The 14586-nt window shown below is 40.8% G+C and overlaps 1 protein-coding gene across 1 annotated transcript in view; it reads left to right on the forward strand.

The window, feature by feature from the left end:
- dnah7 (dynein, axonemal, heavy chain 7) overlaps nt 1-14586 on the forward strand; it is a 278292-nt gene that overhangs the window by 228984 nt on the left and 34722 nt on the right. The window contains 1 exon segment of the mRNA XM_045707381.1: nt 4038-4268. Within this exon segment, the coding sequence (XP_045563337.1) occupies nt 4038-4268 (231 nt within the window).

Genomic DNA, 14586 nt, shown 5'->3' on the forward strand with positions numbered 1-14586 from the left:
CGCCGACAGAAACAAGCATCTCTCTGGTAAGAAGAAGGATGGGGGTGTATGCCTATGATTAACGAGACGTGGTGTGATCATAACAACATACAGGAACTCAAGTCATTTTGTTCACCTGACTTAGAATTCCTCACAATCAAATGCCGACCGCATTATCTACCAAGAGAATTCTCTTCGATTATAATCACAGCCGCATATATCCCCCCCCAAGCAGACACATCGATGGCCCTGAAAGAACTTCATTGGACTCTATGTAAACTGGAAACCACATATCCTGAGGCTGCATTTATTGTAGCCGGGGATTTTAACAAGGCTAATCTGAAAACAAGGCTCCCCAAATTCTATCAGCATATCGGTTGTGCTACCAGGGTGGGCAAAACCCTAGACCACTGTTATTCTAACTTCTGCGATGCATATAAGGCCCTCCCCCGCCCTCCCTTTGGAAAAGCTGACCACGACTCCATTTTGTTGCTCCCAGCCTATAGACAGAAACTAAAACAGGAAGCTCCCACCCTGGTCCGACCAATCGGATTCCACGCTTCAAGATTGCTTCGATCACGTGGACTGGGATATGTTCCGCATTGCTGCGAACAACAACATTGACGAATACGCTGACTCAGTGTGCGAGTTCATTAACAAGTGCATCGGTGATGTCGTACCAACAGCGTCTTTTAAAACATTCCCCAACCAGAAACCGTGGATTGATGGCAGCATTCGCGCAAAACTGAACGCGCGAACCACTGCTTTTAATCAGGGCAAAGTGACTGGAAACATGACCGAATACAAACAGTGTAGCTATTCCCTCCGCAATGCAATCAAACAAGCTAAGCGTCAGTACAGAGACAAAGTGGAGTCACAATTCAACGGCTCAGACACGAGAGGTATGTGGCCGGGTCTACAGTCAATGCTTCAAGAGGGCCACCATTGTTCCTGTTTCCAAGAAAGCTAAGGTAACTGAGCTAAATGACTACCGCCCTGTAGCACTCACTTCCGTCATCATGAAGTGCTTTGAGAGACTAGTCAAGGATCATATCACCTCCACCCTATCTGACATCCTAGACCCACTCCAATTTGCTTACCGACCCAATAGGTCCACAGACGACGCAATCGCCATCACACTGCACACTGCCCTAACCCATCTGGACAAGAGGAATACCTATGAAAGAATGCTGTTCATCAATTACAGCTCAGCATTTAATACCATAGTACCCTCCAAACTCGTCATTAAGCTCGAGACCCTGGGTCTCGAACCCGCCCTGTGCAACTGGGTCCTGGACTTCCTGACGGGCCGCCCCCAGGTGGTGAGGGTAGGTAACAACATCTCCACCACGCTGATCCTCAACACTGGGTCCACACAAGCGTGCGTTCTCAGCCCTCTCCTGTACTCCCTGTTCACCCACGACTGCGTGGCCATGCACGCATCCAACTCAATCATCAAGTTTGCAGACGACACTACAGACGACACTACTCGCACTCAATGTCAACAAAACAAAAGAGATGATCGTGGACTTCAGGAAACAGCAGAGGGAGCAGCCCCCTATCTACATTGACGGGACAGTAGTGGAGAGGGTGGAGAGTTTTTTAAGTTCCTCGGCGTACACATCACGGACAAACTGAAATGGTCCACCCACACAGACAGTGTGGTGAAGAAGGCGCAGCAGCGCCTCTTCAACCGCAGAAGGCTGAAGAAATTCGGCTTGTCACCAAAAACACTCACAAACTTTTACAGATGCACAATCGAGAGCATCCTGTCGGGCTGTATCATCGCCTGGTACGGCAGCTGCTCCTCCCATAACCGGAAGGCTCTCCAGAGGGTAGTGAGGTCTGCACAACGCATCACCGGGTGCAAACTACCTGCTCTCCAGGACACCTACACCACCCGATGTCACAGGAAGGCCAAAAAGATCATCAAGGACAGCAACCACCCGAGCGACTGCCTGTTCACCCCGCTAACATCCAGAAGGCGAGGTCAGTACAGGTGCATCAAAGCTGGAACCGAGAGACTGAAAAACAGCTTCTATCTCAAGGCCATCAGACTGTTAAACAGCCATCACTAACATTGAGTGGCTGCTGCCAACATACTGACTCAACTCAAGCCACTTTAATAATGGGAAAATTGATGTAATCAATTTATCACTTGCCACTTTATATTATTTATATTAGATATTGTTTACATAACCTACATTATTCATCTCATATGTATATACTGTACGCTATACCATCTACTGCATCTTGCCATCTTGATGTATTAGATGTATCACTAGACACTTTAAACAGTGCCACTTTATATAATGTTTTCATAACCTACATTACTCATCTCATATGTATATACTGTACTCTATGCCATCCTGATGTAATGTATCACTAGCCACCTTAAACAATGCTGCTTTATATGTTTTCATACCCTACAATACTCATCTCATATGTATATACTGTACTCCATACCATCTATTACATCTTGCCTATGCCGTTCGGCCATCACTCATTTATATATTTTTATGTACATATTCGTATTCATTTCTTTACACTTGTGTTTTCAAGGTAGGTGTTGTGGAATTGGTAGATTACTTGTTAGATATTACTGCATGGTCGGAACTAGAAGCACAAGCATTTCGCTACACTTGCATTAACGCCTGCTAACCATGTGTATGTGACAAATAAATTTGATTTGATTTGACATCAAACCCAATGGGGTAAATGAGATATTTCTAGAATCTACAGCTGGAGTTTTTTTATATCTTTTTTTTTATAGCTTTGCTGAAAATTAGGCAGCCAAAACTTTAGGGCTAACTGCTCAGGCATAATGGTGCACAAATAGACACATGCAGACACACAAACGCACACACACACACACATATGCACACATACACTGAGTATTGAAAACATTAAAAACACCTGCTCTTTCCATGACCATGGACTGAGCAGGTGAATACAGGTGAAAGTTATGATCCCTTATTTATTGTTAAATCCACTTCAATCAGTGTAGATTAAGGGGAGGAGACAGGTTAAAGAATGATTTTTAAGCCTTGAGACAATTGAGACATGGATTGTGTATGTGTGCTATTCAGAGGGTGAATGGGCAAGACAAAAGAATAGTCCACCACCCACAGAACATCCAGCCAACTTGACAAAACTGTGGAAAGCATTGGAGTCGACATGGGCCAGAATCCTTTCGACACCATGTAGTTCTGCTGTTCTGAGGGCAAAACTGGGAAAGTGCAACTCAAATATTAGAAAAATGGTCTCAGCCGAGACTCCGCTACTCTAAAAAAAAAAGATTTTGCTAATTCAATTAGGACTCAATGAAGCCTAATCTTGATTCATACTTATCGTCTTCACCAAGATTAATAATAGTTGCAGTCAAGTGTGAACTTTATTAGCAGCTAATACGGGACCATTACTCTGAATGACCGATAAACAGGAAGATGCTCCATGTGGAATGAAGCAGCTATTTGTCATTCCTACTGTAACCCCAACTATCATCTAATGATTATCCATTACCGCTGGGTCGTGACAGAGCTACCAGTGAGTAAATATGGCAAGCGGGAAAATAACCATTCTTTAGAATGAATTACTTTGAAAAGTTGAGGGAATTGTTTTTTATTTGTTTCCCTGGCACTCCAGACTTATGCAAGAAAGGGATTTGAAATGTCATGATGACACTTGTTGGTAACCAGTCGTGTGTGTGTGTGTGTGTGTGTGTGTGTGTGTGTTTGTTTTTGCAGGGAGAGTTAACAGTAAGTACCGCTGAGGCCTTGGACCTCAGTGAGCATTACAGATAGCTAGCTGTAAGTAAAGCACAGGGCTTAGACCCAAGGGAGAAACAAGAGTAAGTACAGATAAATTGATGCAGTACCTGTGTGTAGTCAGAATAATCTTGAGTTGTTGAAGGTTATAGTTGGATTTTCATGATAGAGAATAACACTGGTAACAGAAACATTTAAACGTTTTTTTTCACCTTCAACATACCACTAAGTAGCACAAACTTGTATTTGTTGTCCAAACTCGCACACAATAACTTCTCTGTCTCCTGTCAGTCACGTTCCTCAGGCGGTGATGACAAGTCATCAGACGACATGGTGTATGACGTGGCAGCAGACGTCCTCAGCAAGCTGCCACCCGACTTTGACATAGAGGCATCCATGCGCCGCTTCCCCACCAGCTATAACCAGAGCATGAACACAGTGCTGGTGCAGGAGATGGGCCGCTTCAACAACCTGCTCAGGATCATCCGAGACTCCTGCATCAACATCCAGAAAGCCATCAAAGTAAGGAGAACATTAACCTAATGTACAGGCGTAAAAAAAGCACCTGAGCGGGGTCAATAGAAACCGGAAGCATCCGGTTTTCAGGCTTTGCCTCTATGCTTTTCACTACCCTTCTCCAGATGGGTGCACTCATTCATTTGCCCTAATGCATTTAAAAGTATTGGATTGGTTCAAGCATGGAGTTTCCACCATATTCCTTCCACCAGTCCATTAATTTTCAATACATTCCAGGCAGGACAATGGCAACAATAGAGACTAAACAAGATATACACAAAGCAAATGTTTTACTTCATAATTATCAGATATATATATGTGAATCGTAGTAATCTAGCTAGACAGCTAGCTAGTTAACTTGAGGCTAGGCGGAACGCCTAGCCAATATCCAATGGAACAGCGTGGCGCGAAATACAAAAACCTAGAAAATTAAATAAATTCAATTTTTCAAACATATGACTATTTTACACCATTTTAAAGATAAGACTCTCGTTAATCTAACCACATTGTCCGATTTCAAAAAGGCTTTACAGCGAAAGCAAAACATTTGATTATGTTAGGAAAGTATATAGACCAAAATAATCACACAACCATTTTCCAAGCAAGCATATATGTCACAAAAACCCAAAACACAGCTATATGAAGCACTAACCTTTGATCTTCATCAGATGACACTCCTAGGACATTATGTTATACAATACATGGATGTTTTGTTTAATCAAGTTCATATTTATATCAAAAAACAGCTTTTTACATTGGCGTGTGATGTTCAGAACATGCATTCCCACTAAAAACGTCCGGTGAATTTACTAAATTACTCATCATAAACGTTGACAAAATACATAACAATTATTTTAAGAATTATAGATACAGAACTCCTTTATGCAATTGCTATGTCAGATTTTAAAATAGCTTTTCGGCGAAAGCACATTTTTCAATATTCTGAGTACATAGCTAAGCCATCATGGCTAGCTATTTTGACACCCGCCAAGTTCGGGGCACAATAAACTCAGAATTACTATTAGAAATATTGTATTACCTTTGCTGATCTTCGTCAGAATGCACTCCCAGGACTGCTACTTCTACAAGAAATGTTGTTTTTGTTCCAAATAATCCATAGTTTTGTTCGTGAGTACAGATCACTATCCAAAGGGTAACACGCGAGTGCATTTCGAGACAAAACTATTCCAAATGTTCCATTACCGTACTTAGAAGCATGTCAAACACTGTTTAAGATACATTTTTATGGTATTTTTCTTGTAAAATAGCGATAATATTCCAACCGGACAATAGTGTATTCATTCAAAGAGGAAACGAAAAAACAGCGTGCTCGCGTGAATGCGCATATACAATCTCTGTCACCAGGCAGACCACTGAGAAACTGAGCTACTATACTCTGCCCAGAGACAGAAGACGCCTCAATCCGCTTTCTGAAGGCTTTAGAGAGCCAATGGAAGCCTTAGAAAGTACAGCGTAACCACACAGATACTGTAGTTTCGATAGAGAATCAAAAGAAGAACTACAAATTCTCACAGGCCACTTCCTGCTTGGCATTTTCTCAGGTTTTTGCCTGAGAAACTTCAGAGTGTTTTCTATCCAAATCTACTAATAATATGCATATTCTCGCTTCTGGGCAAGAGTAGTAACCAGTTTCAATCGGGTATGTTTTTTATCCGGCCGTGAAAATACTGCCCCCTACACCTTAACAGGTTATTAAACAAGCAAAAATTACCTAAAACAAATGTTATGCGAGGTACAGTAGATGTCAATACTTCATGGGTATCTAGCTAACAATTCTAAGTGGCTAGCCAGTTAACCCTATTTACTTACTATGGGCCTGAACCTTCCTTCTTCTAGCCAAGACATTGGCAATAGAGACCAAACAATATATACACAAAGCAAACATTTTACTCTATAACTATCAGCTAGCTATATGTGAATCGTAATAATGTAGCTAACCAGGTAGTATAGCAGGCAAAAATGACCTAAAACCAATTTGTTATCCAAGGTAGATGTACATTTTTCGTGTGTATTTAGCTTTAAAAAAAATGGTGGCTATTTCGCTAGCTAACATATCAAGATAAAATATTGTAGTCAGGCAACATATGAGATGAACTGTATATAGGCAACATTTTATTCGGAAGTCAGAGTGTATTTTCTCTCGCTTCAGCTCAAATAATGGCCAGTTTTGTCATTTCTTATGTGGTTGCAACATATTTCTTTGCATACTTTCCATTGAAGTTTGCATCGATGCATGCTTCAAAATACAGTACCAGTCAAAAGTTTGGACACACCTACTCATTCCAGGGATTTTCTTTATTTTTACTATTTTCTACATTGTAGAATATTAGTGAAGACATCAAAACTATGAAATAACACATATCATGTAGTAAAAAAAAGTGTTAAAACAAATCAAAATATATTTGATATTCTTCGACGTAGCCACCCTTTGCCTTGATGACAGCTTTGCACACTCTTGGCATTCTTTCAACCAGCTTCATGAGGTAGTCACTTGGAGTGCATTTCAATTAACAGGGTGCCTTGTTAAAAGTTCATCTGTGGAATTTCTATCCTTAATGCGTTTGAGCCAATCAGTTGTGCTGTGACAGGGTATGGTTGTAATTCAGAAGACAGACCTATTTGGAAAAATACCAAGTCTATATTATGGCAAGAACAGCTCAAATAAGCAAAGAGAAACAACAGTCCATCATTAGTTTAAGACATGAAGGTCAGTCAATCCGGAACATTTCAAGAACTTTGACATTTTCTTCAAGTGCAGTCGCAAAAACCATCACGCGCTATGATGAAACAGGCTCTCATGAGGACCGCCACAGGAAAGTTCACTAGAGTTACCAGCCTCAGAAATTGAAGCCCTAATAAATGCTTCACAGAGTTCAAGTAACGAACACATCTCAACATCAACTGTTCAGATGAGACCGTGTGAATCATGGTTGAATTGCTACAAAGAAACCACTACTAAAGGACACCAATAAGAAGTTTTTGATGAATCCAAATTTGAATTTGATTAATCCAAATTTGAGATTTTTGGTTTTAACCACTGTGTCTTTGTGAGATGCAGAGTAGGTGAACGGATGATTTCCGCATGTGTGGTTCCCACCGTGAAGCATGGAGGAGGAGGTGTGATGGTGCCACTGTCTGTGATTTATTTAGAATTCAAGGCACACTTAACCAGCATGGCTACAACAGCATTCTGCAGCGATACACCATCCCATCTGGTTTGCGCTTTGTGAGACTATCTTTTTGTTTTTTAATGACCCTCCATACCTACAGGCTGTGTAAGGGCTATCTGACCAAGAAGGAGAGTGATGGAGTGCTACGTCAGATGACCTGGCCTCCACACTCACCCAATTGGGTTGAGGTTTGAGATGAGTTGGACCGCAGATTTAAACATTTTTAACTAGGCAAGTCAGTTAAGAACAAATTCTTATTTACAATGACGGCCTACACCGGCCAAACCCGGACAACGCTGGGCCAATTGTGTGCTGCCCTACGGGACTCCCAATTACGGCTGGTTGTGTTACAGCCTGGATTCGAACCAGGGTGTCTGTAGTGACACCTCTAGCACTGAGATGCAGTGTCTTAGACCGCTGCGCCACTCGGGAGCCGTCATAACACGTTAAGGAAAAGCAGCCAACAAATGCTCAGCATATGTGGGAACTCTTTCAAGACTGTTGGAAAAGCATTCCAGGTGAAACTGATTAACCCCTGGTCGGGCTCATCCAGCGAAAAACCCTATCGCCATTAGCATAACGAAATTTAATATATATTTTTTTCAAATATAGGACTATGTTATCTCGTTTTATAGATACACCTCTCCTGAATCGAACCACGATGTCCGATTTCAAAAAGGCTTTACAGCAAAAGCAAAACATTAGATTATGTTAGAGGAGTATATCGTAAAAGTAGCCACATAGCCATTTTCCGACCAACCACATGCATCACAAATAACCAAAAAACAGCTAAATGCAGCACTAACCTTTGACAATCTTCATCAGATGACACCCCTAGGACATCATGTTACACAATACATGCATTCTTTTGTTCGATAAAGTTCATATTTATATATAAAAACAGCATTTTACATCGGCGCGTAACGTTGACCAACTATTTTCCCTCAAATGCATCCGGTGAAACAGCGCTACAATTTAAAAATGTAATATTGTCATTCTAAGATTTATAGATGAATATCTCTTGAAAGCACCTGTAATGCCAGATTTAAAAATAACTTTACTGGGTAATCACACTTTGCGATAAAAGGGGATGCGATACTCCGAAAAATAGGCTACCGTTACAGGTCAGCGCCATCTTGGAACAATCGCATATCAAATCTAGTCTCGTATACTATTGTCAATAATCCCTTACCTTTGATTATCTTCATCAGAAAGCACTTCTAGGAATCCCAGGTCCACAACAAATGTATTTTCGTTCGAAAAAGTTAATCCTTTATGTTCCAATAGCTTGTTCTTGTTAGCGCGTTCTGAAGGCTGCACCAAAAGTTCCGTCGTGCGCGGGACTCCACTTTAAAAAAAAAATGCATATTTTTTTCATTTAGGTTCGTTCAAACATGTCAAACGTTGTATAACATAAATCTTTAGGGCCTTTTTCAACCAGAGCTCCAATACGATTCTAGGGGGGGCGATTGCATTGTGTTTCAAAATGTTTCGAAAGGGGAGTGTAGCCAGGGGCGCCGGCGTCATAATGGTGATGGCCCTCTCCGTGTGACCACGTTCCACTGCGTCTCATTCATTCAGTTTTCACAGTAGAAGGCTCAAATCACTTTGTAAAGACTGGGGACATCTAGTGGAAGCAATAGGAAGTGCTCGATGAACCATTGCTCACTGTGTGATTTACATGCAAACTGAGGAAGTTGAGTCCGCAATTCAGAATTCCACTTCCTGTTACGATCGGTCTCGGGGTTTTGACTGCCATATGAGTTCTGTTATACTCACAGACACCATTCAAACAGTTTTAGAAACTTTACGGTGTTTTCTATCCACAAGTATTAATTATATGCATATCCTAGCTTCTGAGTTTGAGTAGGAGGCCGTTTAAAATCGGCACAAATCTTTTTCAAAAATCGCGGTAGCGCCCCCCTATCCTAGGAGGTTAACCTCTTGGGGCTAGGTGGGACGCTAGCGTGCCACCCGTGGTGCACTCCATCAACAGCAGGTGCATTTCAAGAGCGGCAAATTTGAATCCAAATAAATGTCAAAATTCAAATTTTTCAAAAATACAACTATGTTACACCATTTGAAAGATAAACATCTCCTTAATCTAACCACGTTTTACGATTTCAAAAAGGTTTTACGGCGAAAGCATAAATTTAGAGTATGTTAGGACAGTACATTTACAAGACTTGTGTGTAATGTTTTGTCAAGTCAAAGACAGGGTCACCAAAACCATAAAACCAGCTAAAATGATGCACTAACCTTTTACAATCTCCATCAGATGACACTCCTAGGACATTATGTTAGACAATGCATGCATTTTTAGTTCTATCAAGTTCATATTTATATCGAAAAACAGCGTTTTACTATGGCATTGATGTTGAGGAAATCGTTTCCCTCCAATAACCGGCAGTCAAGTCAGCGTCACAAATTAAATAATTAAAATTAGAAAACATTGGTAAAATATTATATTGTCATTTAAAGAATTATAGATTTACATCTCTTGAACGCAATCAACTTGCCAGATTTAAAAATAACCTTACTGGGAAATCACACTTTGCAATAATCTGAGCACTGTGCCCAGAAAAATACGCGTTGCGATACAGACTAGACGTCATGTTGGGGAGATCTAAAATCGAAAATACTATGTAAATAATCCATTACCTTTGATTCTCTTCATCAGATGTCACTTCCAGGTATCACAGGTCCATAACAAATGTAGTTTTGTTCAAAAAAGCTCATCATTTATGTCCAAAAATCTCCGTCTCGTTAGCACATGATGTAAGCCAGCCGGACTTCTCGTCATGAACGAGGGGAAAAAATATATTTCCGTTCGTTCAAACATGTCAAACGTTGTATAGCATAAATCATTAGGGCCTTTTTAACCAGAACATGAATAATATTCAAGGTGGACGAATGCATACTCTTTTATAACGTATTGGAACGAGGGTACCCAACATCAACTAGCGCCAGGTGTCTAATGGGACATCACCGTTCCATGGCTCTTGTTCGGTCAGATCTCCCTCCAGAAGACTCAAAACACTTTGTAAAGGCTGGTGACATCTAGTGGAAGCAATAGGAAGTGCCAAAATATTCCTAAACCCCTGTGTTTTTCAATGGGATAGGTTTAAAGTCAATACAACACATCAGGTATCCACTTCCTGTCAGAAAATGTCTCAGGGTTTTGCCTGCCAAATGAGTTCTGTTATACTCACAGACACCATTCAAACAGTTTTGGAAACTTTAGAGTGTTTTCTATCCATATATAATAAGTATATGCATATTGTAGTTACTGGGTAGGATTAGTAACCAGATTAAATCGGGTACATTTTTTTTATCCAGACGTGCAAATGCTGCCCCCTAGACCCAACAGGTTAAGAGAATGCCAAGAGTGTGCAAAGCTGTCATCAAGGCATAGGGTGTATACTTTGAAGATTCTAAAATTTATTTTCATTTGTTTAAATAGTAAAAATAAAGAAAAACCCTGGAATGAGTAGGTCCAAACTTTTGACTGGTACTCTATGTACAAAGTACGCATTCGAGAAGTGCCCTCCTTGCTCCGTTTCGCATACTTTGATTTGGACTCATACTCTGACCCTCCTGTGGTCCAATTTGTGTGCTCGGAGCACAGTAGTATGCATTTTGAGAAACACTCAATGAGACTATTCTTGGGTTGCACATTGCGTCACAATATTATGAATGTTCTCTTGAGGTCTGGTGCCCAACTGAACGTTCTACTCCATGCATTCTCAATAGCACTAATGAGAGAGTGCGCTGCATTGGACGTTTTACAGGCTTCTGACCAATTCTATTTTTTTTGTGTTTTTTTTTACACTGCTCTTAACTTTTTTTTTTTTACATGTCTCCAGCATAATTTCTGACTTAAAACAGCTTCTGAACATCAGAACAGCTTTCACCAACCTTGATTTGGATGACAATTTCTACTTCGACGAGTTGGCAGCTCGGGGCGTTCTGCTTACTCCGGACCAGGCCCTAATCCCCGGTACTCGAAAGAGTAATTGACGGCGCAAGCTGGCATTCTGATGAGACAGCTGCCATTCTAGTGGCGAACGTACAATCACTAAAGAACAAACTGAACAATCTCTGCTCGAGACCATCCTATAAACCAGACCTGAAGAACTGTAATAACAGCGTCATAACACGTTATGACACAGTCATAACCATGTCATAATATGTCATATGGTTACACCTATTGTGACATATATTGCATTATTTTATGGCTGGTTATGACAACTACATGAGTGTCAAAACTCAATTTTTTTTTAAATGTGTTTTTTCCCTGCCAAGAACTTTCCTTTTGTTTTACAGTTTGTTTCTTAAATCCTTTGTTGTTGTAATTACATCTTTACAGTCATGTTTTTTAAATCATATTTTAAATAACTTGTAGAAAATGTACTTTATGACACTGTCAAGAAGCATTATGGCCATCATAACCATATAAGCCGGATAGGCCTCTCACGTACACTACCGTTCAAAAGTTTGGGGTCACTTAGAAATGTCCTTGTTTTTGAAAGAAACGCAAAAAATGTGTCCATTAAAATAACATGAAATTGATCAGAAATACAGTGTAGACATTATTAACTTCTTATGGGAAGGTAACGTCCCACTTGGCCAATATCCGGTGAAATTGCAGAGTGCGAAATTCAAACTACAGAATTATAAATATTTAACTTTCATAAAATCACAAGTGTAATACATCAAAATAAAGCTTAACTTCTTGTTAATCCAGCCGCGGTGTCAGATTTCAAATAGGCTTTACGGCGAAAGCACAACATGCGATTATCTGAGGACAGGGCCTCACATACAAAAGCATGAAAAACATATTTCAACCAGGCAGGTGCGCCACGAAAGTCAGAAATAGTGATATAATAAATGCCTTACCTTTGATCTTCTTCTGTTGGCACTCAAAGGTCCCAGATACATCACAAATGGTCCTTTTTGTTCGATAATGTCCTTCTTTATATCCATAATAACTCAGTTTAGCTGGCGCGCTTCAGGCTAATTTTTCCAAAAACCAGCCTGAAACTCTTTCTAAAGACTGTTGACATCTAGTGGAAGCCCTAGGAACTGCAATCTGGGAGGATTTTTGCCTTATAATAATAGTGACAGCCATTGTAAACAATGGTAGCCTGAATTTAGTTTTTTGGGGGGATAGTTTGTCCTCGGAGTTTCGCCTGCCATATCAGTTTTGTTATACTCACAGACATTATTTTAACAGTTTTAGAAACTTTAGAGTGTTTTATATCCAAATCTAGAAATCTATCTAATTATATGCATATCCTAGCTTCTGGGCATGAGTAACAGGCAGTTCACTTTGGCCACGCTTTTCATCCGGACGTGAAAATACTGCGCCCTACCCGAGAGGTTAATGTTATAAATGACTATTGTAGCTGGAAACGGCTGATGATTATTATTTTTTTTGATGGATATCTACATAGGCGTACAGAGGCCCATTATCAGCAACCATCGCTCCTATGTTCCAATGGCACGTTGCGTTAGCTACTCCAAGTTTATCATTTTAAAGGCTAATTGATCATTAGAAAACCCTTTTGCAAATATGTTAGCACAGCTGAAAACTGTTGTTCTGATTAAAGAAGCAATACAACTGGCCGCCTTTAGACAAGTTGAGTATCTGGAGCATCAGCATTTGCGGGTTCGATTACAGGCTCAAAATGGCCAGAAACAAAGACCTTTCTTCTGAAACTCGTCAGTCTATTCTTGTTCTGAGAAATGAAGTCTATTCCATGCGAGAAATTGCCAAGAAACTGAAGATCTCATAAAACACTGTGTACTACTCCCTTCACAGAACAGCGCAAACTGGCTCTAACAAGAATAGAAAGAGGAGTGGGAGGCCCCGGTGCACAATTGAGCAAGAGGACAAGTACATTAGAGTGTCTAGTTTGAGAAACAGACACCTCACAAGTCCTCAACTGGCAGCTTCATTAAATAGTACCCGCAAAACACGTGTCTCAACGTCAACAGTGAACACACGACGGTGATTATGAACGACGATGAGACTGCCTATACGGAGGAGATCAGTGACCTGGCAGTGTGGCGTCAGGACAACAGCCTCTCCTTCAACGTCAGCAAGACAAAGGAGCGGATAGTGGACTACAGGAAACGGAGGGCCGAGCCCGCCCCCATCCACATCGAAGGGCCTGTACTGGAGCAGGTCGAGTGCTTCAAGTTCCTCGGTGTCTATGTCACTAAGGACAACACATACCAACACAGTTGTGAAGAAGGCACGACAACGCCTCTTCCCCATCAGGAGGCTGAAAAGATTTATCACGGGCCCTCAGATCCTCAAACAGAACTACAGCTGCACCATTGAGAGCATCTTTACTAGCTGCATCACCGCTTGGCATTGCAACTGCTTGGCATCTGACCGCAAGGCACTACAGAGTGTAATTTATACGGCCCAGTACATTTATACCAGGCAATGTCAGAGGAAGGCCCAAAAAATGGTCAAAGACTGAAGCCACCCAAATCATAGACTGTTCTCTCTGCTACCACATGGCAAGTGGTACCGATACACCAAATCTGGAACAAACAGAACCCTGAACAGCTTCTACCCACAAACCATAAAACTGCTAAATAGTTAATCCGGGTAGCTATATCTCCATTGACCCCCTTTTTTTACTAACTATTTTGACTCATCACATACACCACTGCTAATTATATATCCTGTTGCTCAGTCACTTTCCCCTTCCTATATGTACATATCTACCTCAATTACCTCGTACCCCTGCACATTGACTAGGTACTGGTACCCAGTGTATATAGCCAACTTATCATTACTCATTGTGCATATATTCCTCAAGTTATTAGTTTTCTATTATATTTCTTTCTGTATTGTTGGAAATTACATGTAAGTAAGCATTTCACTCTTCGTCTACACCTGTTGTTTACGAAGCATGTGACAAATACAATTTGAGAAAGTACATAAGTGTCTTGGAAACGCAATGACATTTCAAAAGGAAGCAAATAATTTGTAGGAAAACCCTTTGTCATCATTGTGATGTTGTCAGATTGACTTTACAATAACAATAATCAAGGGCGCAACTTCGGTTTTAGAAGTGGGGGGCCATAACCTGGCGGGGGGTCTGGTGGGCCTC

Source organism: Salmo salar, chromosome ssa25 (genome assembly GCF_905237065.1).
Source record: "Salmo salar chromosome ssa25, Ssal_v3.1, whole genome shotgun sequence".
Lineage (NCBI taxonomy): Eukaryota > Metazoa > Chordata > Actinopteri > Salmoniformes > Salmonidae > Salmo > Salmo salar.